This window comes from Erithacus rubecula (genome assembly GCF_903797595.1).
Source record: "Erithacus rubecula genome assembly, chromosome: 2".
Taxonomy (NCBI): domain Eukaryota; kingdom Metazoa; phylum Chordata; class Aves; order Passeriformes; family Muscicapidae; genus Erithacus; species Erithacus rubecula.
The window spans coordinates 6569091-6596094 of NC_136685.1; the positions used below are offsets into that span (position 1 = coordinate 6569091).

The following is a 27004-nucleotide window of genomic DNA, read 5'->3' on the forward strand; positions in this document are numbered from 1 at the left end:
ACCCATAACAGACAACAAACCAGATCTCCAGAGCAGCTTAGCCCCTCACAGATATCTCTTTTTGTTTAGAGACACAGTAATAGCAGCAGGCATTACCACTTTTTGCTGTGTTTCCTGTAAAAACACATCCATGTTCCCTTGGGCAACATGAAAATTCACTCCCTTCTTCACACCCTCTGACAGGCTGTGTTGGGGCTGCTGCAACGTGGCTTCAGGTGCTCAGAAGAAATCTCTGGGATTTCAGACTGCAGTGCAGATTGTCTTGGAAGGTGATACTGATGGCTCTGATCCTGGTGGTGCTGGGACTGGAGCACTGCATTCCCAGGGACATGAGCAGGTTAAATGCAGGTGAGCAGGTTAAATGCAGGTGAGCAGGTCAGCTCAGGCCAGTAAAAATCTGTTGGGCATCTCCACACCAGAAATGGGCACCCCTGCCTTACCTTCCAAATGCAGCATATGGTCTGAGGAGGTCTGTTCTTCAGGCTTTGTTACAACAAAGCTGAGTTAAAGCACAGAAATCAAAAATGAATGGCTCAGAGTGACAAAGAATGCAGGGAGCAAAGCACAAAGTCTCCTTCCTCCTTAAACATTGGCCCTTTTCCTCTCATGAGCAGGACAATTGTTCAGTGAAATATTTAGCAAGGAAGTGCATAGAGGGATCAATTGTACTGCTGACTTGGGAGAGAATCTGATGACTTTATTGATACATCTATAAGGACATATCAAGAGAGGAAGACACTGAAATGCTGATGCCAAAAGAGATTTGAGTTTGAAATGGGCTGGAGGGGGAAGTTTGTCCAGCTGGATAACTGAGGGTGAGCACTGCTAAAACTGCCATGTTCAGTTTTGAAACAAACACCTCAAGAAGAGTGGTGAAATAAGGGAAAAGACTTCAAACATGAAGAATAGCATTCAATAGATCTTGGGCAAATCCTACTTCCATAGATGAGAGAGGATCAGGCTAAGCACTGTTTTCTACCTGTCCTGCTTTCTTCCCAAAGAAACTCAGATTTGAGTAGTAAGGAACCATAAATGAGCTTCCCCAGGATTGGACAGGAAGAACTAGAAATATGTTAAACTCAGTCAGAATTAATTCAGAGAAGAACAAAAGTCTGTTTAATCACAGAATTAGGTGAGTTTGAAGGGACCCTCATGGATCATTAAGTCTACCATGTGCCTGGGAGCATTGTCCAAACACTTCTTGAACTCTGTCAGGCTGCTGCTGTGACCACTACCCTGGGGAGCCTGTTCCAGTGCCCAACCACCCTCTGGGTGAAAAACCTTTTTCTAACATCCAACCTAAACCTTCCCTGACACAGCTTCAGGCCATTCCCTCAGCTCCTGTCACTGTCACCACAGAGCAGAGATCAGTGTCTGTCCCTCCTTTGCTATACCACGTGAGAACAGTGATGTCTTTCATTTATGGACCTCATCCTATTCCAGTGATTGTAAAGTGATCCATACTTTCATAGATTTTGTTATATAGGCAAGAAGAGTGGGAGGCAGCCCTTCCCCTACTCTGTCTGATGTGACAGAATGAAGAAACTCAAGGTGAGTGTCTTGCCCCTGTATTTCAAACTCAAGAAAGCTGATCCTGAAAAAAGAGACCAAACAACACATGGTCCAGTGTCTTGATGCCAGGATGCCTCAACAACCCACACAGGAATTGGGAAATACAGAGGGACAAGTTTCTGGGCTCTGCAGGGCAGCTCAAGGGAAGTGAGGTTCTCTTGGGAAGCCCTGAGCTCAGGGCAGTTCCAGCCCATCAAAATGGTTTTGTTAACCTGCAACCCACAGTGGTCAGTCAGGGAGTTAAAAGTGGCTCCCTGATATCCTGAAAAATCCAATTATCTTCTTTAAAGACAGTTGTGAGCTAAAAATCTGCAGTTTTCCAAGTCATAGCCCACATCTCCTTACAGCTGTTTTGTTATCTCCTTGATCACCATTAAATTATTGGAATTACCCCCACAAGATAATTCCTCACCTCCTGAAAAATATTATTCTACCTTTTTAATGGAGTTTACATAAGGGATAAAAATGTTAAAAGAAAAGATTAAACTTGAGAAGGAGTGGTGTGCTCAGTGCTGGTGGAGATTTTTTTGTATTTTAAGGGTCAGAGTGCCCTCTTCTGTCCCATCCATGTCCTGCTTATTAACTCACTGTTAATCAGCAGATCACAGAAAAACTGTGACTTGTCTCCTGCACACCTTGTTGTCTTCTAAAGCACAGTTAAGAAATCAGACACCAGATCACAAAGTAGGAAATTACTCTTGTTAATGTGGGGGCTTGGGCACTCATCTGCAACCAATAAAAGGGGCTGGGGGAACATCACAGACCACATGATGGATCTAATTAGTTCATGAGGTCAGGGGTATTTTGAAGTGAATCTCTGCGAAGTTTAAACAGCAGGGTGTTATTTATAGACTTGCATTTAAAATTCACCTTCCTCCCGCCTCTGTAGCCGCTAATTGAATCCAGACGGATGGCCAAGGAAACCTGACTGCCACAAACATATTAAAAGTATTTCTGCATATAATACTTTCTAAAATAATCTTGGTGAAAAGCACTGGGACTGGGGGATATCTGAATTATGGACAGAGATAACAGAGGCCTCGGGAAAAAAAAAAAAAAAAAAAATAGTGGAGTGTTTTTATCATCGAGACAGACAGAAGCGTGTTTCTGGAGAACATCCCACCACTCTTGTGGCAGGGCCAGGACTCGTGGGCAGCGGTGGATCCTGTGGTGCCCAAGGCGTTATGCGGGTGCGCTGCGAGCCCGGCCCCGCACCCCGGGGCAGCGCTGCCGCTCCCGAGCGCCTGAGGGACGGAGGCGAAAGGGCCGCTTCGCTTCCCTCATCCTTAAATCACTAAACCAGCCCCATCCAACCCGGCCTGGCAAGTCCCGGCTTCTCCGCGAGGTCTATTCCAGCGCCTCACCATCCACAGCGAGGAATTTTTTCCCATCATCCGAGCTGAACCTGCTCCGCTTTAGCGCCGCCCCGTGAGGCGGCGCCGTCCCGCGCTCCGTCCCGCGCGCTCTGTCCCCCCGCGCTCGCCGTAGCGCCGCAGCCGCCATGGCGGCCGCCTGTGGGAGGCTGGTGCCGCGGGGCGCCGCCATCGCCCTGCCCCGCCGTGAGCATCGCTCTCACCCTCACCCTCACCCCGAGCCTCCCCCTGCCCCGCGCCCTCCTCCTGCCTGCCTGGCCCGCACAGCGGCGGGCAGAGCCTGCTGCCCTCCTTGGCCTGGAGAGCGGGTTGCGGTGCCATGCCCTGCTTTAATGGGGGCGGTTCAGCTTGAAATCACGCCTGTTTTAAACGTTGTTTTGCATTTTACAGGGTGTTTTTCTTTATCGGGGTATCGAGTGAGCAGCGATGGAAAGCCACCGAAATTCCAGCCGCCTCCGAAGCCCGTCATTATTGACAGGAAGACGCAGAAGGAGGAGAGGAGGTGAGGGCGTCCCAGTGCTCCCTGAGCTGGTGGAGCTTCACCCCATTGTGCTCAGGCACTGTGAGCACTTACTTGAAGAATCAAAGCATTATTACACGATATGTAAAATTCTAGCAAAGACCATTTGTGTTGAAATATGTTCAATACACCCTAAAATACGGTTTCTGGAGTTTCTGAAAGCAATGAAATGTAAAAAAAAAAAAAAAAAAAAAGTAGAGCAGTCAATACTTTTGAAAAGTTTGGGTTAATGTGGGAGACTTTGTTAAATGTATCTCTTTACTTTAAGGATCTCTCCAGTTAAAGGCATCTCTTCAGTGTGACAGGGACACAGGTCCTGTGTCCTGGACCCCAAGGGCAGTTGTGAGCACTTGCAGCACTGGCTGGGACATGGACCTGATGTCTTTGGTAGCCTTCATGAGATGTCTCATTCTGGGTATTTTTGATGTCACCTCAACCCATTTCATGGAATCACAGAATGGTTTGGGTTGGAAGGGACCTAAAGATCTTGTTCCAACCTTCCTCCCACTAGACCAGGTTGCTCCAATCCCATCCAGCCTGTTTGTGAACATTTCCAGGACTGGGGCATCCACAACCTCCCTGGGTTGTAAACCAAATTTGCACTGCTTTAAATGACCCAGTGGTTCAAACTACAGTGCTGTGTCTGGAAGAAGAGTGGTGATATTGTATTGTTTATCTGCCCCCTCCAAAAAACCTCAGTTTGAAGATCATGAGTAGGTTTGGTGGTGTTTGCTGCCTGTGCAGAACCTGTGCTGTCCCCACAGTCCCCATAAGGTTTGCAGGGCAGATTTGCATTTGTCCTTCTCTCTGTTGGGCACTTCTCTCTGGGCCAGGTCCAGGAATTTTAAGATGCATTTGTACAACTGAATTGAGTCCACCTTCATCCATCTGCTCTGAGGCCAGGTGGTCTTGCCATCCAAAGCAGAGTGAGCACATCCAAATATCTGTTAGAAATGGCTCTCAACTCAAACCAGTCCATGTCAGGAAATGTGCACTCAACTCAGCTGTCAGATAACTGAGGTCCTGGCCTTGGGGAAATTCTTTGGCATAGTTTTAATTTTTTTTGTAGCAGAAAATAGTTTTACCAGTCCATTTAAGCTTCTGTAACACAAATGGACATTTATGTGGTGTGTCCTGTAGAATCAATTTGTGAAAACTGTAATAGATTCTTCCATATCTGTTATAAAGTCAACAAATAGTAAGTGTTCTGTCATGGAGATTACAATTAAACCATGAAATAACCTTTCTAAGCTCACAGCACTCACTGAACTGTCCTCTTTCAGTCAGCTCCTCTGAAACCAACATGTATTACTGGTTTGGGAAAAAAATCTATTTAACAGAACAACAAAAAACCCCAACAAAAAAGCCACATAAATACCCCAAACCAACATCAAAATCCCACAAAAATTCCTTTTCTGTAACAAAAAGCAATAATTAAATAAAATTGGTGAATTCATAGACTCAGTTCATATCTCTGAAAAGGCAACAGCTGGTAATTTTTAGGCCAAATGTTTGGAATTGTCTTGTATTTCTATTCAAATGCTTTTGTTTTGCACTTTTTAAAGTTTGGCTTTTCTTACAGGTTTCTGAGCCCTGAATTTATACCTCCCAGAGGAAGAACAGATCCTCTTAAATACTATATAGAAAGAAAGGATATGATACAGAGAAGAAAAGTGTTCAACATCCCAGAATTCTATGTTGGTTAGTGTCAGCACAATTCTGTCAGTATTTTACATTGTGTGGGGTGTTAGAAAGTGTGGTCATATGTAAAATAGCATAAAACATAAAGTCTCAGGTGTCTTAGATTGACTAGGATGTGTTTCTATACATAATACTTTGTATTTTAATCTCATATCTACATCCTGATTCATTAAGAGTAATCCTAATCCTAATGTGGGTTTTTTTTCAATCCTGGCACTTGAGCATATGGTTTACCCGTAGAGCTAAAGAAAAAAAAAATACATTAGATTAATTATATTCAATTTGGATAGGGAAGAGCAAAAAAATAATGATGAAGAAAGTTTGCAGTTAACCTTCAGTACCACTTGAACCTGTATCAGTTCAGGTCACATTTGCAGTTTTTCTGTTTCTGGCAGTTTTGATGGGAAATGCACCCAAATAGATGCACTGTGCCTGACTCTCCCCTGTTTTGGTACAGGAACTGGGACAGGCTGTGTACTTTAATCCATTTTGTTTGGCAGGCAGTGTACTTGCTGTGACAACTGCAGATCCCTACGCCAGTGACAAATCCAAGAGGTTTGTTGGGATCTGCATCCAGAGGGGAGGGAAAGGACTCGGCGCTACCTTTGTCCTTCGGAATGTCATAGAAGACCAAGGTGGGGGTTCAGCTGGGTAATTGTGCTGCAAGTGTTCAGCAAGAAATATGTTATGCTGTGGGAATTGAGTCTGTGGGGAGGAAACCAGCAGATTGAAGTAAGAGTCTGCCTCTTAGAGCACTGTGGAAGTTTAAAACTGTGTACACAGAAATGTTGATGTGCACTATGCTTGAAGGCATGGGACTGCACAGTAATTTTTAGACATTCTGTGATGGATAGCCTGTACTGAGCCTGGGCTGTCTGTTGCTGTGTAAATACCTGCCCAGTTTGAGCACTGTGTTTTCATTAACTGGGGATGTAGGTGTGAACTGCTTTAACAAGCAGCAGATGAGAAGGGTTTTATCACAGATTAATCTTCTGGGTTATGACAAAATCAAGGGCAGTGCAAATAGTGAAGCTCTGAAGGTAAATATAAAAGGGGTGAGTGTCTCTTCATACATGCTACACCTTCACTGAGATGCATAATTAACAGCCGTTGTAGCCAAAAGCAAATAGTGTTTAAAACCCAAACTCATCTTCCTTAAATTCAAGCCATTCAAGTCTCTTAAGCCATTCTGTACCAAAGATTTGATTTACAAAGAAATGTGCAGACACAGTGCACGAGTATTGTCACAAGTGCACACAGCACTGTAGTGCTCTGAGGACTACAAAGCAGTTTGCAATGACACTGGAATGTGTAAGTGCAGCAATACTGCTTGGGTGTTAGTGTTTCTCCTGAATCTGGCTCATTAAATGAGGCTTTCTGTCTCTAAGGGGTTGAAATGTGTTATGAACTGTACAGCCCTCGAATCCAGGCGATCGAGGTGCTGAAGCTGGAGAAGAGGCTGGATGAGAACCTGATGTACCTGCGAGATGCCCTCCCCGAGTACAGCACCTTCGATGTCAACATGAAACCTGTGCCTCGCATGGACCACGAGGAGATTCCTCTCAACAAGGTAGCAGCCACGTGTGGGAAAGCACAGGATTATTTACAGTTTCCATTTATGACTTATCCTGGAAGGCTGTAGCAGCTCTTTGCTACATCAGTTACCAGGGTGACAAAAATAGGTAAAATCAGGCAAGTCTTTGTGCTATTTCTTTAATGAAAGAATGGTGAGAATGAATTAATTTTGAAGACAGCACAGAGGAGCAGCTTTTACATCCCTCTGCAGAACTGTGCAGAAAGGAAAGCTTTCCTTACAGGAATGTTATTGTTAATGTGGTTACTGATTCAGCAGTGGCTGGTGTCAGGAAACAAGGTAAGAAAGGTGGAAGAGTCACCTAAAAGCTGCACCTCAGGGAAGATCCAGAAACCATCAGACCCTGCCAGAGTGCTGTGTAGAAATTCAGTAGGATAATTCTTCCCTTTCCCTCTCATGCTACTTCTATTTTTTCTTAACAAGGGGCAAAACTACAAAAAATGAGTTTGCTTCAATTTATGTTTCAATTAAGGACTCTGTGATAAATCAAGACAGTGTTAATTAAAAAGTTTTACAAGATACTATAATAATCATAAAGTAGGAGTTAATAAACACACTGACAGATTGGTCAGTTTTCTTACTTTCCTCCTGTTAGAGCAGCAGTTGTCACCTTCTGCTAAGATCACAATCAAAAATGTAATTCCTTAATACCATTTTATTGTTTTGGAATTTTTAAAATATTTTATTCTTTCACTCTAGCTGCAGGTACGAATGAAACCTAAACCATGGTCGAAACGGTGGGAAAGACCCAAATACAATATAAAAGGAATAAAGTTTGAGCTACCAGAACATAAAATGAAAGCAGCACAGAAGTGGAGCCAACCCTGGCTGGAGTTTGACATGCTGAGAGAATATGATACTTCAAAAATAGAGGCAAAGATTCGGAAAGAACTGAGTGAAGAACTTGAAAAATAATAATGTTTCTGGCAGTCTAGAACTCCTGAGAAAATGACTATTTTTAGTTTACTGTGTGGATGATCAATTGTCAAGTTTTGTATATACATGGGCAAAGCAAACAATAAAGTTAACCTTTCCAGATTTCAGTGTGAACTGATTTCTTTGGCTCAAGTGTCCACTGCCCTCCCAATGCTTACAAGTCATTACAAGGAATCTTTCTTCCAGAAACAAACATCTACAGAGCTAAATTGTGGTAGAACATCAATTACATTTTTGTCATAGCACAAGGCTGGTCCTAGAGACAAGCTGGGATGAGGCAAAGCAGAACAAGGGAAAAGCAATGAGATCATGAGCTTGTGGTGATTGCTGATCAGTAGTTGTATTTTTGTTGTCATTCTGAGAGGAAAAACAGCAGAAATTGATTATTAGAAAGCAGTATTTGCAACATAAATCCTGAAGCTACTGTGGGTTAGTGGATGTGGAGGTTTGGGGTTTTTTCATACATCTTAAAAACATTTTTGTCACATGTTAAAGAATTGAACTGTAACAGTCATTACTACAGTAAAATACTTTATTTAAAAAAAAAAAAAAACAAAACCCAAATTATTTTTAATCTTTTGTCTGTAATACTGATCAAGCCTATTTACAATTAAATTATTTTATAAAAATATATTTTTAACTTAAAAAAATAGAAAAAGAAGGCATAAGGATTAAGTCTACAAGAGTTAAATTCTATTCCCAAAAGATTTTGCAGAAACAGTCACAAACATACAGATTCTGTGATGCACTACAGTTTTTACAATGAAACATCCTTGTTCTTCTGTAGCAATAATTATTGCAAATATACAAAATTATAAAAATGTTAGAAATAATATACAAGATTATAAAACATTAGAAATTATGTAATATCCTAATAAGGATATGAAGAAATAATGTCTTTTAGATCTTGCTGGGAAGCAAAGGGAGATTTCTAGAACTCCAGTTATTACAAAGTAACTGAAGTTGTTCTGTTCTCATCATCACAATGTGTGTGATGAAAATCTTGATTCCTTATGTGCACACTGTCCCCCCACTTGTTCCTGCATCAGGGACATCATTAATTCCTTTTCACTAAGAATGGCTTAACAATAACCCTACCAAAAATCACTGTGGACCACAAGTGGCTGCTGAGTCAGAATGGTTTTTAGCAATTGGACAATTAATACTGAAAATGCCTTGTCAAGTTGCCTACTGGCTAGCAGTGATGAAATTCACAGGCACTTTCTGTTTGCAGGATTCCTTCCAAGAATGATACAGCAGTAAAGCATTGTCACACATTTCAGAATTCCTGAACCACTGCTTTGACAACTGCAACTTCTAAACACTCCCTAGTCTAGGAGTAGATGGCAGCAAAAGACATTTGGAAAAACACCTCATTTATTTAACACCAAGATAGTGATTACCACTACCTGGAGTAGGCAGGATCTACTAATTAAATTTCATATTAGAACTGGTTTAGTGTGAATACCAGGCTTGTTTCAGTAATGTAAGCATTCCTTCAAAGATTTCTATTTCCCAATCACTGCTCTAAGGTGTTCAAGTTTATGCTCTTCAATGAAGTCTTCTACAATATGCAGAGCTCCAATTTTCATCAGCAGGAGAAGAACTTCTTTTATTTCATCACTATTTAAGAATAAAAAAAATATATATAGCAGTGATGGCAATTGAAAGACTTTTATGAACCTATCTAAAGTATCATTTTTGTTTCATGACCTTGGCTACTCTGATCATTAACAGCACCCAACATCAGCCACCTCAAACTCTCACAGTAAGGTCTGCTCAAGTGCTCCTTCACATTAGACTCCATCTTTTCTTTAACACAGACAGATATATACATGATATGAGCATACTTGAAAGTGTCAAATATATAGTATTTAATGAATTCTAAAAAATTTTAACACAAAGTATCTGGAGAAGCACTGAATCCCAAGGACAGCCTCATCCATTACCTGTGGTTGTCCTTGTGTAGTGCACGGGCACACTGCAGCAAGTGCTGGCTGAAGTTCAGTAATTCAGGGAGAGTTGATCCACCCTTGAGATCTTGGAACCATCTTTCTGGGAGGCATGCAACCACCTGTTCACACAGTATTTGTAAAAGCCTTAACAAACATTTCAATATAACAAGTCACATAATTTCTTACATTCACTCACTGGTGTGCTTTTTCCTTCAAGCTAATATTGATTATCTCTCCAATTAGTTATGCTTAAGAACCTACAAACCAGTATTTGCTCTAAAATGCTCTTATGCAGTAATGTTATTAAAAGAAAAAAATTAAAATCAAATTTTAAATGTTTAAATTTTCTCTTTTTTTTTAAATACTCTATCTTTGGTTTTGACTCCTCTTCATGAAAAACAAAAGGCTTTTTACATACATCCTCTTCCAATGAACATTTTTTTTTACCTTTTTACACTTTTCTGTATTATCTGGCCCTAGAGGTGTGTTTAGGATGTTCAGGAGAAGGTAACGATTCAGCAACTTGCTCAGTCCCAAATCATGGAGCTTGTGTTCCTGGACAATCCCATCCCAAAGAACAACATTGGAGAGCAGCTGCAGTAATGAAGAAACAAAGAATCTGTTGAGCTGCTGGCTGTAAGTGTGCTAAAACTGTTACAAGTTTCATAAAAGAAAAACACAGAAAGACAATATGTGCAACCAATTCAAGTCCTCAAACTCTAGGATTTACACTCTCCAAACTTCCCATCAGTTAGCCACTAATAAACTGCACAGAGTAAATAACCTAATTAATTTACAAATGTATCTATATATATGTACAGATACACCTGAATATATGTACATATGCCCTCCCAAGGGTGGGAAGAACATTTTACCTTTCTAGGAAGTTTAACAATATGCTAAGTACAGAAGGCAACTAAGCAAACTGTCAGAGAATTTAAGACAGAAGTAAAAAAGTTACTACAACTGCTCAGGACAAGACTACACACAGTCCCTCATGACACAATGATGCTACAATTTGTGGCATCACCAAGATTTTTTTCTAGTTCATGTCATTATTATGCACTGAAGCTTTTTTCTGTTGGCTCTATCACTGTTAATGCTTACAATTGTCATTTTTGAACCTGACATAAGGCTGTGTTTGTGAAGGTAAAATACCATGAGATTAAGTTACCTGAAAATTAACCTGCTCTGAGTCAAGGAGAAGGACAGGCAACATGAATAACAGGCAAACTGGAATATTGTCTGGGATGTTAGTGTTCCAGTGAAATGAATTTCAGAGAGGACAAACAGAACAAAACCAGCCCTGTTTTCTCTACCTTAACAGCTGACCAAAACCGTCTTTCTTGAAATTTTGAACGTAGTGATGACTTGTCTTCCACAGTGCTGGTGATGGGAAGAAAAAGTTAAAATAAAGATTAGTTTTTGTTCGATTTAAATTTGATAAACAGACATCTGATCTCTCAGATATGGATGTCTGCATTATTTCATCTATATCTGTGGGGGAGAAAGGTAGAGGAACTAAAAAAAGACAAACTTGAGAGAGTCACAGGGTCAGCTAACCTTTTAGGATACAGAGGAATAAAGACATCTTCCTCTACAGATTTCTTCATTCTTAGGACAACCGTGTTCATCAAATCCTATTAAAAAAGAATCATTAATGTGTCCTCAGAAGAAAGACTTTATATTCCATTTGTAACAACCTCAAAGGTTATTTATATTTAGTTCATGCAGAAGTCTGATATCTTAGAGATAAGTGCAGCTGCCATTTGTGTATAACACACATTGAGATCCTGAATAAAAATAGAAACAGCAGACAAATCACAGCTGTAATTATCTATAGGATTATAAATGGCTTTGCTAAATCCCTAGATGAGGCCTTTTTTTGCACATTAATCTGCAAGGCAGCAGGAAAACTGTGCAGATTAAAACCAAAATAAGTTTTACACATGGGATCTCTATTAAAAGATGTTAAATACTATGTAAAAAAATTCACTGTAGCTAGGATAGTAGGCATTTTTGAGCATCATATTTTCAGGTGCCATATATTGCCACCTACTTTTTTTTAGGACTATCTATAAGTTCTTCCTAAGATCAGTTGTATCACTTGACTTTAAGCCATGGTTTTGAAACAGCAAACTTTGGAAGGCATAAACATTTTCTTTAAAATATTTTTCATATTCGCAGCCTAAACATCCATCCCATTTTATTAGATAAACCTCCTGTTTATTTCAGGATAAACCCAGAATCAGACTAAGAAGGGGTTCCTAGAGTGACTGTGCACATAAAAGTAAATATTAAAGGATTGCTAGGATTACATAGTAGTTTTTCTCCTCACCAATTAAATCTTTGGGGATTCTCAAGTTTTAAAATGCTAGGCCTAGTTTATAAATAAAAGCTTAAGGAGTGGACCACTGAAGCATTGCTAGCATTTAAAGCTCAAATTTAGAAAGATAATTAAATGCAAATCATTGTTATTGCAGTGAAGAAAGATTAGATCTACAAACAGGTTCTGGATAGATACAGGCAGAATTTTTCCACAAACAGTAGTTAATTTCTGCCTCATAATCTTCAATAAGGAGAGAATCAGAGAGCTGAAAGTTTAACTGTTAAATTATCTTAATATAAAGAAACACAACAAAAAAGTAATCAGAACCAAACAAGTTCAGGAAAATATTCTCAGTGTTCTTGTGTTAGGAGCACACAAAACTACACAGAGTGGGTGAATCCCTTGGTATCACAGCTTTTACCTCTCTTGCTTGGCTGGACTCATTTTTTGAAAGGATTTGTTTTCCAAAGATGTTATTGCAAAGCTGGACAAGGTTTTTTGTCTGTGAAGTAGATAAAGGATCCCACACACTCTTCACAAATGCTGAAAAAAATAGGAATTTATTTCATTCATAATATGCAAGTACTTATCTGCTCTAGTTTCAAGCCATTACTATCTAACAGAAGTAAACATATAAAAAGCTCAGCCTCTCACAATAATTTAAGAGGCCACCTCAGCCCCATGCAATCATTACATCTTGGAGCACTGTGATAGCACCAAAATTATTTTATATTATCATTTTTATTCAAGGTGTGATTGCTTAGCTGCAGTGAACATTTTCAATACAATCTTATCATACCTGTAATTTTGGGAAGAATAGTTTTTTCAATCACTCTAGGCAAAACTTCTTTATCATGATCATCATCTCTTTTTGATTCAGATACATTTTCTGCATCACTGAATTCTTCTATAGCTCTGAACCAGGGCATCTCTTCCAACTCTGTAAAATTCTGCTGAAAGGTGACTCCTATTAGTTGTTCAGCTGGTCAGCATTAAGAGAAAAGCTCTATCCAGTAATACCCCAAACTCCCACTTAATTTCAGATCCACCCTCATCACTGAATGGGCCAAACCAGCAAAATTAGATTTAAAGCTACAATTTAATGGATTGGATTATTCAAGTGTCTTCAAAGAACCTGGGAGAAGAACTGTTTTTACAGGAGGTGTGGCAAAAGGAAAGGGGAAAGTTAAGAAGATTCCAAAATATGCTTCAGTTTTTGAGATAACACAGTAGCTTTCTTAATTTCTAATGCACTGTTATGTATAGAAAAATAAATTCTTTTTCATATTAGTACATCATACACACACACAAAATTTTAACAAAAATTTCAGGTGATGGACCCACCTCAAGAGGATTCCAGCTTATTAACTGAACTCTGATCAATGGATTTAATAGCTTAGGCAGGCAGAAACTGATGTAAGCATCACAGTAAGTGTCAGGAAACTTCTCCTTCCATTCCTGGAATTTCAACAGGATTTTTCTGATGTCACAAAAATCTGCATGTACATCTTCAAAGATTTTCCTACTATCCTCTAAAACGTTATCTACGAATAATATTAATTGGGAATAAAAAGAAACAATCACAGAACTTATTGAGGCATAGGCTGAAGAGTTTATGCATCTATAGGACATAAGAGAGATTTTTATGAGAATTGCATTTGTTATTTATCTTTGACACACCTGACATTGAAATGGTTTAAAAACTGCTCCTGCAAAAACCCAGCTTAAAAAAAAATAGTATGAGAAGACCAAGGAAAGGCAAGTTTCTTCATGATCTATTTCACAGATTTATACAACCACTATGTTTCAAACTTTCTTCCAGAATGTCTCAGAATATCAGGCATGAAAACCCTTCTGCTGTTATATGAAGAAAAGCTATGATGCCTTTCCCTCCTCCTCTTCATCCATTCACCCAAGATAATTAAAACACCAACCTTTAATTCAGTCTCCAGCTTCAGTAAATACATTGACTATACAAAACATTGAGTACTGCCAGATCAGCTTTGCCACAATCTGACAGATCTTACCTCTAGTTTAAAAAGCCATGTGTAATGCTGCCACCACATAACTGACACCACAAGAAATATACAACCATTCATTCATTCTTCCCAAGTCATTAGTCAGAACTGCCTGGGAGCATTTTTTTCTACAGTGTGCAAATAAAAAAATTACCACAGAAACAACAACAAGAGATCTTCTAGGACATCACATTAGGACTGTCACCAACCTCTGCTCTTCTGGAACTCGCCCATCTCTGTGGGAGTCAGCTCCTCATCACTGGACAAGCCCTCGTGGTGATCTCCCTGTCCTGACTGCTCCCTCGCCTGCCGCCTGCACGTCCTGCATTTTGGAATGAACTCACATCAGTTATCCTCTCCTGTGTGTGCAGGAGAAAGCTTAAAGAAAAGAACCCAACTTCCAAAAATGTACTTAAAACAAGTCATGAGAACAACAGCCTAGGGAGAGGCAATGGGGGAGGGGGAGCAACAGTGACTACAGAACCCAAAGGACTCCTAAACTGTGGAAAAAGGAGGGATTTGGGAACTGACATCCAAGAGTTTAGAGCAGCATTTCTGACCCCCCCCTCCCTTCACCTCATCACCACTGATGAGCCTAACAACTCATCCCACCCACAACACAGAGCATCTGGTGTTGACCTGGATGCTGTCTGACAGGTCAGTGTGTGTTTATTGAGCTCTCACACTGTCCTGTCAGTCCTGGATCACTTGTTCAACAGCCTACAGGAAAAGGGGGGTAGCACCCATGTGCCAGTGGGGTTCTGAAAACTAAAGCCATGGCATCAAGAAAAAAAGGCTGCAAAATCAACAGCTTGAATTTCTACCACAGGAAAATGATAAATCATATGGAAGTGATATTGCATAAATACTTTAAAACAGTTATTCACATTAATTAGCATTAAAAGTTAATTGCTTTGAGAAGAAGTTGTTATTATACTTTTCATTCAATAAAATTTCAAGGTACTTGCTACTTCAAAGTATAGTTATGACATGAGGTACCACTGCAACTATAAAACTTCTAATAATAGCTTCTAATAATATTATTAAAAAATTGGTACCAGTTTCTGAGCACTGTAACATCCAAATGTAGCATCTATCTGACCTACACTGATAGCAGACCTGGGGCCAGAGGTTGATTTTCTTCACTCACCACCACCTCTCCAGCAGAAAAAATTCTGCCCAATTTTTCTATTTATACAGTAATATAAAAACATATTTCTGTAAGAGTTAATATTTTTAATTAAACTAAGAAGAAAAAAGCTCCCCTCATAGTTTTGTCTCACTTAAGACTTTTTAATTTAAAATATTCAGCTCTATTAGCATTCAGGTTCAAAGCAATATGAAGAGAATGACATTAACACATAGATGGCTTCCATGTACTTCAAGTTTTGGAAAGCAAATATTGAAGTATTTTTAGTGTAATCTCATTTAGTAATCCTCCAGGTTTACATTCATGACAGGAAGTCATTGCACAGCACATTTATCAGAATTAAGTGCACCTCTATGTAAGAGTTACCTTCGATGCTCACACATTTCCAGAACCTGTGTCTTCTCATCACCTTCCATTCCACCTTTTGTTGGCTTGTCATTCCCACCTACCAGAAGACACAAACAGCCAAAAATAAAGCACTACATTTTTAAAGTTCCTGGGTTTTTTCAAACAGGAAACAAAGAATCTCCTTCTATTGTTTTGTTAGTTTTATTTTTAATTTGAAAAATAATCAACAAATAAACAAACTTAATGAAAACTCTAACAGTATCCAGAGTAAGTCAGAGTAAATTCCTTGTAGCACTAATAACTTGCTGATATGTGCAAAACATGCTAAAGAGAAAGGGTGTACTACTACTGAAGTACTATCATGTAAGAAAAAACAGCCTTTCTACTGTATTAAATACAACTAGGAACATAAAAATCAATGCTGTGTGCTGCTAAACATGTAACTACAGTCTCATTCATAATGAGCTGGAGGTAAAATCACTTTAATAGAAATTCTTACTGTGGGATTACTCTCTTCTCCTTACACCTGCTGTCAGTTTGCCACACCATTTTAAAAAACCATCCAGGCTGCTACTTACTCTCATCAGCAGTTTAACCCCTGAAGTGAGAAGACTGAACCCATATGATTTAGTATTTACCAGGATCCAGTGCATCTGGCCTCCATCTGTTCCCAGCAGCTCCAAGCATATTGCTCTCAGCTTTGCCTAAACAGTTTTAAAGGTTTTGGTTTTGGAGGTCTGGTTTGTTTGGGTTTTTTAAATAGCAGCAGCTACATCTTCACACAGCATACAAACAATACCTTGGTGTGGAAAGAAAATACAAGCTGAGAAAACTGTACTCATTTTTCTTACAGTGACTCTGAAACACAGTTTTCTTTTAGAAAAAACCCTTACACAAAGTAGCTTCTCTCTTCATGCTGTGCTACCTGTGTGTCACCTCCTAGTTTGAATCCCCAGTCTGAGCCCACACATAGACTTACAGACACTCTCAGGTAAAAGTGATGTTGCCAATTACACACTCAGCTTTTTCACATATTTACAGAATTCCATAATAAGCAAGCTTTCTCCAACTTGAGACCTACTGGAAAATGGGAAAACTGACTCCCATTTTTCATTTTTAATATTAATGGGAAACTGAACAACTAAAAATTGACAAGGTACTCAGCCATGTCACATTCAGAGAAATTAAACCAGAGAAAAAACAGTATCATGGGTATTACTGAGGTTGAATTCAAATGAGGTACAGTAGAACACACCTACTGACAATGGGAAGGGAGATCAAAGGTGAAAATTAAAATCTTAACCTAAAAATGAACTGTATTTCTGCTCAAAGACATAAGTTTTTTTCTCACTGAAAATTACTTTGTACTAACTTGTCAGATGCTGAATATAAGCAGATTCATTTTTCAGCTCCTCTTGCCTTCTCTTTGATACTCTCACAGCTCGTTGCTGAAGAAGAGCATGTGCAGCCCACTCCAGTTCATTAATGTCCTTCAGCTGCAACACAGAAAACACCAAGGTTGTCAATTGATTTAAATCTCACAAGAATGCACAGAAACCAATTTCCATGGGTTTTTTGTATACCTGTGAAATGAGAACAGAAGCATCATAGATTGACAAGTAAATTCCTGGTTATAGGAGTTTTTCAGGCTGAAAACACAAACTACATGCCAGTTACACATCAAGGACTAAGATTTCATATAGAAGGGTTCATCAGGACACTACTGGTGTCCCTTGTTTTATTTCAATTTGCTTTTGAGGCACTGCCCATTGAAGAAAATCTATTCACTGACTAACATTCCTTCTCTTTAGAGTTAACTGAAGAAATTCACAACTGCAAAGTGACACAAAATTAAATTAACGTTAAATTTTATTCTAATATAACTGATTTATCTCTCATTTTTCACTGACAGAATGAACCTTTATTATCTTAAAAAAAAAAAAAAAGGAAAATATACATACTTTTTCATTCAAACAGTTTATCAAGTTTTCTGCATATGTTTTCATGGCCCTGTAGAATTTGTAATTCAGAGCTGCATCTGAAGACTTCTCCAACTCCTGGACAGACATCTTTGAGCTCTCAATATCCTCCATGTATTTTTCATACTCTCTCTGGTGGGCACGGTGCACATCCTGTAAGGATGTTATCCTAAAAGTGAGAAACCCAGACAATCACAACTATTGCCAACTTAACAGCTGATGCATTCCAAAACATTTTTCCCATTATAATCACATTAAAAAAAATCTTTGCCTGTGCTAGTAATAGCACTTGCATTTGACCTGAGCAGCACTGAAAGATTTACCCATGCCAACACTGACAGGAGCACAGGGTATGGACAAGCATCATGCTTTGGTGACCCAAATGTCATTTATGTGGTGCTGGCTTTGAAAGCACCACAGATATTTTACCTGAACTCCTCAATACACCACACTTCCCAAAAACACAAAAGTCAAAATTACATGGTATCACATTGTTAAATAGATTCTACCCAATGTAATCTGGTAAAAACTACAGCTCACATCAGCATGTCCATACCAGTTAATAAGTTGCATGGACAGAAGTACCTGTAAGCATTCATAATGTGCTCAATATTAAACACAAACCAACTGAAGAACTGAGAACTCTTACTATTGTGTGATAAACACCAAAAATTTCTGCCTACAGCTGTCTCTAGTAGACAGGTAGCACACAAACATTTACATATATTACAACTCTGCTTCCTCTCTTTTTTCTCCTTCCCTCCTTACATACCTAAGTGTTTGCTCAGTTTGAGCAGGCCTATACCAGAATCAAGGCACAGATCACAATTTGTTTCACCTCCCTGAACTGAATATTTTCCAAAGAAAATAGATGAACTAAGCTATTGTGTTCTACTGTGCTACAAATTAAAAAGAAAAAATATTAACCTATTTCAGCAATTAATATGTTAAAACCATCTATAAAATTTATACCAAATAGGCTCCTCCTCCCCTTCTTCTGTTTTCCAGACAAGCTGCCCACTCTTGACAGCTGTATTCTTATGTTTTTGTATTTGACTCTGTACATAAACTCCTGCTTCAGTTAATTCCCTGCAGGTGATTAAAGCTAAGAAAGCATACAATAATTCCACAAAAATATTCAGTCCAACTTAATTACACTTCTCTAAACAAATGAATCACTGATGTTCTGTACAAAGCAAAGATTATAGATAGAGAGAGCCTGGTGCAAGTTCACAGCACAATTTTTGTTTTTCTTGTATTAAGTTACTTGTCTAAACTTATCTGAACAGCTGCTTCCCAGTGCTGGGAGGGATGACAGGGGATGGCTTACCTTGGGATGCCTGACCCCAGCTGTCCTTCCCACACACCCTCCAGGAGGTGCCCATGTCCAACCCAGGACACTTCAGCTGCCCACACAGCAGCTGAGCTGCTCAAGAGAAGTCACAGCCTGGCACACAGCTAAAGAAAAAGATCCAGGCACGTTCTGGACAGGCTGTGGAGAACTTAGGCTGCTTTAGGGGGTATTTCTGCAGCTGGTATAAGAACTACCATAGGAAGGGTGGGAGTGCCAGCTCCACCTGCTCCCTCCCAACAAAGTTCTGTTTGCTGGGCAAACATAACACTGAGCCAAGGCTCCTGCCAAGAACTGCCAGTAAGCATAAAAATCTGATGTCAAATAAATGAATTTACTTTCTAAAGTTCGAGTAGACAGTAAACTTGGAAAGTCCAAATGCTCCCCTGAAACAAAGCACTGCCACAGAAAGTAAAAAATCTGTAGCACTCCATTAAACATCACTACACATGAAAATAACACAAAAAAAGCTCAACACGCTGGAAAAAAGAATAAGACTTCAAAACTGTTGTCTCATTCTGTGACAAAAAACTCAGACAACTGGTAAGTTAAGGAGTTACCTTTCAGTCAGTCGTTTCTTCACAATTTCCAAATTCACAGGTGGTAGAGAAACAGAGGTATCAAACTTGGGTTTGGTTGGTTGATATTTACGCACAGAAACATCATCACAAACTTCCTACAAGAATTAAGTGTCAATTTTTAATACACCATTGACACAATTTCTCCCTTTTCAGCTCTACAGATCAACAAGACATATCATTTAAATACCAGACATCTGATACAAAGATTCATATTTCAATCACCAAAAAATCTAGACAAAACTCAATCAATTCAAGCATTAAGTCCATAACTAACAAGGTCTATGGCTACAAATTGCTGCTGTTTCCTGAAAAGCAGAATTAACTTTTCCATAAGCAAGTGGAGTATGGGAATTAAGATCATACTGGATTTGAACACCAGCCTCAGAAAGATGCAACTTTCTCCCACGTCTCTCCTCCTCAAATTGGAAACATTTCTACAGTTGTCAATTCTGACTTCAAAAAAGAGCTGGATATTCAGATACTTCTAGTCTGACCCAGAGTAAGTGTTCAGGATATAGTTTATTTTTGCCACTTACTGAGAAAAAGACAGCATTCTGCTGAACTTTGAAGAGAGCTCTCAAATTGCCACTCAACAGAAATTTAGCAAAATAAAATAATAACTTTTGCTTTGCAAATTTGCAACATTTGTATTATTTGCATACTCTTGTTTTCAAGACCCCTTGCACAGCAGCAAAAAAATCAGAGATCAGAATTTTCTTCTCTACTTCTTGTGATGTCTTATCACAACAGGTGATAAGAGCCTTAGAGGCTGACACCACCACATTGCTTCTGAACAGCCAGAGAGAGATTACAGATTTTCATTATCATCTTCCCATATTTCCAATCATCTTTCCCTTAAGAACTAGGGAATAATTTCCTAAAATCCTCCCTAATGAGAGGGCAGGGCAGAGATAGAACAGTACTCTATGCCTGTAAGGAAAAAGCAATTTTCAATGTTTAGGAAAGCATGTGTCACCTGAGAGAGTTTAACAGCTTTCTTTATTTGCTGTTCTTCCCACTTGGCTTCATCATCACTTGATCCATCACCCAGAGACACTGGAAGTTAAAACAACCATTGTTAGATGTAAATACAACTTTTATTTTTCCCCCTCTTGTGTTCTCCTCCATCTAAAACAGCAATGGGCCTCCCAACCAACACTGAGAAGTGATACACACAAAAAACAGATGGAAAACTTGCAGATGGAGGACTGTAAAACTGAAAGGCAAGGAAGGCTTGGAAAAGGCTACTGGGATTTGAGGAATTCACATTAACTTTAATTTCCCCAACTGTTTCTCAGACAACTACTACTGCAGTAGGAGGCACACAAACATCTTGTTTTCATGTCTCAAAGCAAAGCTGTGCATAATACATGTAAACAAGAGTGTAAGTATAGACTGTGACATTACACCAAACAAACCCTTGAGCATTCCAGAACATACACTCAACTACAGATAAAAAAACATCTCATTAGCATTAATTTGAATGGCAGATTCTCCTCATAGTTATGCATTCCTTATAGCCCTTGTTCAAACACTACAGTAAACCTGTGTTTCACAAACACCATAAGCACCTCTAAGGGAATAAAAACAATGGAAAAGCCAGTCATGTTTTGCATGCAGTAGGCTTGTTTACTTCTGAAGGGCTGGAATACTGGTTTGTTTGTTTTTCATTTTTCAAATTTATAATGTCAGTGCAGGGAGAGCACTTTGAAGACCAGACCAGAAGCAGGAGGCAGGACTTACAGTAACTTTATTCAAAGTAAATGTGCCTTTTACAAGGCTATTTTTTCTCAGTCAACAAGGCCAAAAATAATTTTGTAAACATTTCTCAAAGTATCCTGCACCATTACAAGTAAGATATAAACCAGTTTAATGACCCATATAAATCTCAAGTACCAATTGTACAGCCTTCATCCAAAGCCCTGAGGAGCAAAGCTTCACTCCTTACTGGACAAGTTCCATGTGATTCCAGAGACTTAAAAAAGCCTCTGGGAGAAACAACACAAACTCACCCATGTCTTCAGCCATCCTCTGCCTTCGAGTTCTCATTTTAGGAGCAAAATCAAGATTCTTTGTTTCAGACTCATCTTCACTTTCCAAATCACTGCTTCCTCTTCTCTGAGGGACCTGAGGGCTGTTTGAAGTATCCAGGGGAAGATAATCAGCCTCTGTCCTGGCTAAGTGACGCTTCCTCCGAGCAGCCTCAATGTGAGCTGCACTGGGGATATTGCCTGAATCAAAGGGAGAGAAAATCTAAGGAAAAGACTAAAAGCAACACTCTACCTAATACAACTGTTCAGCACCATTGTACAACTCTGTATAACTCTGGATACAGATCACAAGATGGTTTTCTACTATGGTTACCATGTAGAATATAAGGAGATGAAAAAGTAGCTCTCAACCTCAAAGTGAGGTTTTTTCACCTCATGAAGGGAATCATGCATCACTAAAGAGGAATTTTCTGCTGCCTTTCTTCTATAACCAGTGCTCATAATTTCTGCTCCATTCCCAAAATTAGCACAGAAAGACAACAAATATTTGCAACTGAAAATATGGGGGAACCATCACTATTCTTCCAGAAGGGTATCCCTGACTCAGGATGAACAGATGCCCATACCTTTGGCTTTGTTTAAGCCATCTCCATGGACTTCAAACACAGAATGCTCTAAAATAGCTTTCTTAAAAAATTAAAAAGCCAGGGAACTAACTTGGTGATAAGCTCCTCCTCTGTGGAGAACTGGATTCATTTTCAGAGTCTGAGCTGTTGTAGTCCTCATTAAGTGAAGAATAAGTTTCATCCTCATTCTCCTCCTCCTCCTCTTCACAAGTATCTTTGGTGTCACCAACTCCAGGTTCCAATTGACAGATTTCTGCATTATAGGGGAAAAAAGTATGATCCATTATTTCAGTTTCAGCTGCTGGAATATGATGTATCATAACTGGTTACCAGAAATTATTTACACCTTGCTGCAGCAAAGACTGGTCACTTGTCTATCTCCACCTGTTCTCATCAAAACATGTCAAATTGTAACATTCCAAGACAGTCACTCACAGGCCAATTCTTGTATTGAATAAAAGCATCTTTGATGAAGCTTCCCATAGAAAGACTATGAGTCCTTCTGGGACACAGAGTGTATTTACATGCACAAAAGCAATGAGATCAGCTCTCAGATAACTACCAACTAATATTCTGATTGCTCACAGTGTATTTGGATTCTTGACTTGAAAAAGTGCATTTAGAAAGCACTTTTGTTAAAGCATTAACAATGAGGGAGCTGTTAGTTAAACTATAAACATTTATATCAGTCTTGTCTCCAGTTATTAGCAAATTCTTTAAAAATATTGATATAACTTCATGTGCCACTACACTTTTAGTAAATGATCAGATTACTGAACAACAGAATGTACCACCTTCTATGAGAATATGCTTTTCTAAGAAGTTACTAATAAAAATTACCATCTCAGCTGTATCACAACCTCAAAGGGAATTATTGCTCAATCTCAATATAATTTATTTAACATCAGCAAATATGGTATATCTGTGAAATGACATAGGTATCCAAAGGGGAGTACATAAAGAGAACTTCTGGATGCATTTGTTTCTAAAACACACAAAGTCCAAATATTCCAACAGGAAACTTACCACAGAATGGTTTTAATTGGAAGGTACCTTAAAGATCATCTAGTGATGCTCCAGAGATAATTTCAATTCCCCTGCCAAGGGCAGGGACACCTTCCACTAGACCAGGTGCTCAGAGCCCCATCCAACCTGTCCTTGAACATTTCCAGGGATGGGGAGTTCACAGCCTCTCAGTGCAACTGACTGTATTTCAATGAAAGTGGGGATACTACCAGAATAATCAAGGCTATTGACTGCATTCAATGAAAATATTTAAATACTGTAAAAGCACACAATTTAATAATGTTTACATAAAGTTTCATCAATCAAAATGCTACTAAGATCACATATTCCCTCAATAGCAATACTCAGATCAAACTGCAATCTGACAGCAATAAGCAGTGAATTCCCAGCCAATAATTTGAAAGATATGATGTTGAGGTATAAGCTTAGCAGAACTTAGTTAACTTTGATGTAGAACATGGTTCTGCATAACCAGGTTTTCTGAAGAACAGCCTCCAAGTTCTGATAATCTTTTACTGATGTCAAAATGAAAACAATTTCAGTACAAATACGTTACAATTATAAACATGCAAAGTAACATTTGAATTGTAATTCTGGGTTCAATTAACAAGTAAAGAACATCTAACCGCAGTGTTTTTACATCACTCTTCATGTATTTCATAAAATATTTAACAAAAGCACTTACTTTTGCTTTCTTCAGCTTCTGTCTGTGCAGGCAGTGGGCTTTCCTTCTTTTTAATTCTAAAGGTTACTTCGTTGAAGGATGGCTTTTTAACTTTAAAAAACTCTTCACCTACCAGATAAAACAAAGTGATTCTAAGTAACATTAACAAAGCAAACAATATACACATATATACACACATATATGTGTGTACTACATACAAAAGTGCATGTAAACTCTATGTGTGCACAACATAACTTCAGAATCACAGAATCAGTTAGGCTGGAAAGGATCTCTGTGATCAAGTCCAACTAATGACCTGTCAACAAGACCATGGCACTAAGGGCTATATCTTTCAGTTGTGGCTACATTAATTCTAAATATTACTGTGGCTTTATCACTCATGATCGATCACCTCTTAGTCAAAAACTGCAGCTCAGCCTCCTCAACACAGCAACACTGCACTACTGAAATGCAGGGTCTCTTGTAGCTTGCCCCCCAACAAGGTATCTCATCTCATCAACCAAAACAGTAACAGCCCAGAAGTGTCAATAAAACACTCCCGTTTCATTGATTTAAGCGTGTTTATCATTAATTAGTCATGGACTCACACAGTACTTGTTCTCTCTGGGACATAAATAATTGTCAAAGTACTTTTCCCAGCATCAGAAATTGTTAGGACTGAAAGGGACCTCTGGAGAACACCTTGGGCAACCCCCCTGCCCGGGCAGGGTCACCTGGAGCAGGGGAGGCAGGCATGTGTCCAGAGAGGGAGACTCCACATCCTCCCTCAGCAGCTGTTCCAGTGCTCTGCCATCCCTGATGTAAAAAAGTTCTTCCTCGTGCTGAGGTGGAACCTCTTGTGGTTTAGTTTACGGTCACTGCTCCTCATCCTGTTGCAGGGCATCACCGAAGAGAGTCCGGCACCATTCTCTTGGCACCCGCGTTTGAGATATTTAGATGGACTGATGAGAGCCGCTCTCTGTCTTCTCCAGACTAACCAGGCCCAGGTTCAGTGCGGGTTTATGGTGCAAAGCCTCCCAAGAGCCGTTCCCCAGGCACAGCACGGCCGGGTGTGCTCACAGCGAGGGGCAGGAGCGTGCCCAGAGCAGCCCACGGCAGAGGCAGCCCGGGGACACGCACACACACACACACAGACACAGAGACAGACACACGCACAAACACACGATCCCGCCTCACCTTCCCGCTCCTCCTCGCCTCCGAAGCTCAGCAGCTCCTTCCCGGCCCGGCCCGGCCCCGCTGCGGCCCCGGCCGGGCGCTGCCCCGGGCCCGAGCCCGGCCCTGCCCTGCGCGCCCGGCCGCGGGCCGGCTCCTCCGCGGGGGCATCGCCCCCGGCCTCCGGGGGCTCCGCTTCCCGCTCCGAGGGCGAGCTGGCGCCGGAGTCTGGGGACGGGGCTGCGGCCGGCTCCGGCTGTGGCTCCGGCTCGTCCTCGCTGCTGCCGCTGGAGGCTGCGCGCCGCCGGCCGCGGAAGTTGCGCGGGGGACGGCGGAACATCGCTCCCGGGGATCGCTCCCGGGGATCGCTCCCGGGGATCGCTCCCGGGGATGGCACCGGGGATGGCACCGGGAAGCGCTCCCGGGAAGCTGGAGCGGCGCGAGCCCAACGTGGTCCCCGGCGCGCATGCGCGGCGACCCCGGCGCGCCCCGCCCGCGGCTGGGCGGGAGCCCGTGAGGGACGGGGGATGGAGGCGAGGGAGGGGAAGTTGTAAAAAAGGTAAAACGCGGTTTTGGTGATTTGTTGATACCTAAAAATCTAATTTGTTTGACGAGCCGTGAGCCTCTGAGTGCTCGGTCTGCCGCGCTCCCCCTTCTCCGCAGTACCATCGAAAGCTTATGGAATTCTGGTATTACAAAGTATAATTTATAAATAATATAATATATTATTTCAATATGCGTAAGTTATATGTAAATTATATGGCGATAATTGTTCATGAATATTTATCATTTATTGTGATTGCTATGTATTATGTAAATTAATAGTTTATTGAAATGTAATTGCTAATGCCTAACTACACAGAAATAAAATAGCTGTTATAGAAATAGTAATAGCATATGCTAAAAACAAATAAATGCAATTTATTTGCACTTTTCACTCCGCCAGGTTGGAGGGAGCTGGTCTAGAGGAAGGTGTCCCTGCCCATGGAAGGAGTGCTGGAATTAGATGATCTTTAAGGTCCCTTCCAAGCCAAGTCATTCTAGGATTCTATGATCATTATAAATGCAAAACTGACTCTGTAGCTTGTTGGCGAAAAGGAATCACACATTTTTCTGGCTTTCCTCAGGCTGAGCTCACAGAAGGAGTCAGGCAGGTGCCAGCGCTGGTGGAAGGGGAGGGGAACATATGGCTGGGAACAGAAGGAAGGTGGGAATGTGACAAGCGATGACAAATCGGTTTGCTTGCAGAGGAGCCGCACTGTAGCTTGTACCAGCCTTTGATTTCTGCCGTGCTGACTTGAGCTATGTGTGATTTGCTCTGTGGAAAGAAAGTACATCCCACTCCAAATGAAGCCATGAAACCAGGCAGAGCAAGTCCTTCAAGTAAGCCTTTGTGTCCCGTGAGATGTATCCAAGAATAGCAAATGTTTGAAATGTTTGTGCTCAAATTGTTCCACCTTTCTGTTCTTCATCTCTAAGATGAAGATACTAATATTAACTTGCCTTAGGAATCTTGTGAAGAAAAAGCTGCATTTGTGAAGCACAAACAAAAATACATTTTTATTCAGCATTGCTTCTGAATGGTTATTAAATAAAACCCAAGGCTACTTAGTAAATAACGAATATTATAAAAACTTTCACAATTCAGAAAGCACAATTCACACAATTCACCTTGCAGCATTTTCTGCACTGAAAAAGGCTGGGGATCTGATGGAAAAATAAAGTACTTAGGCAAATGCTGAAATTAAACTTGTCCATGGATTTGTGCTTAAATTGACTTATTGCAGGCTCTGATTCAAAGCTGCTCTATTGCTGTGGAATTGGTAAGGACTTTCCCTGGATAGTTTCTCTGACTGAAGGGTGGGGTTAAGAATAGTCTGGGAATGCACAGGTGTGTTTAGTTGTTCCATTGCAACCTGGGCAAAGGAGAGTTTGCAGATATAGATTTACCTGGAATAATGCCCGTGAAGTTCCCTGTTTCTCGTTTACTACACCAGGATTGATGAGGGTTTCATCCTGCACAGCAAAGATGGAAGTTTTACCAGGAGCCTTTTACAGCTTTGTAATAATGACAGAGCTTCTTTCCCTGGTTGTGTCTCAGTATTAAAGTGTTTCTA

General features: G+C 40.3%; 2 protein-coding genes across 2 annotated transcripts; one reads left to right on the forward strand and one right to left on the reverse strand.

The window, feature by feature from the left end:
- The first annotated feature begins 3025 nt into the window (after positions 1–3025).
- MRPL19 (mitochondrial ribosomal protein L19) lies at positions 3026–7798 on the forward strand. Its single transcript, XM_079299154.1, has 6 exons — positions 3026–3131; positions 3336–3447; positions 5048–5166; positions 5667–5801; positions 6555–6736; positions 7460–7798. The coding sequence occupies exons 1-6, from the start codon at positions 3074–3076 to the stop codon at positions 7673–7675; spliced, it is 822 nt and encodes a 273-aa protein (XP_079155280.1). The 5' UTR covers positions 3026–3073; the 3' UTR covers positions 7676–7798.
- Positions 7799–8260: 462 nt separating this feature from the next.
- On the reverse strand, positions 8261–25362 carry GCFC2 (GC-rich sequence DNA-binding factor 2). Its single transcript, XM_079333437.1, has 18 exons — positions 24912–25362; positions 23736–23843; positions 22116–22277; positions 21420–21638; positions 20384–20463; positions 19387–19502; positions 17458–17644; positions 16869–16992; positions 15515–15593; positions 14208–14320; positions 13325–13524; positions 12780–12933; positions 12402–12523; positions 11215–11291; positions 10971–11037; positions 10099–10245; positions 9646–9770; positions 8261–9319 (listed from the first exon to the last, which is right to left on the reverse strand). Exons 1-18 carry the CDS (start codon positions 25225–25227, stop codon positions 9205–9207), a joined length of 2511 nt encoding a protein of 836 aa, XP_079189563.1. The 5' UTR covers positions 25228–25362; the 3' UTR covers positions 8261–9204.
- Between the last annotated feature and the right edge of the window lie 1642 nt (positions 25363–27004).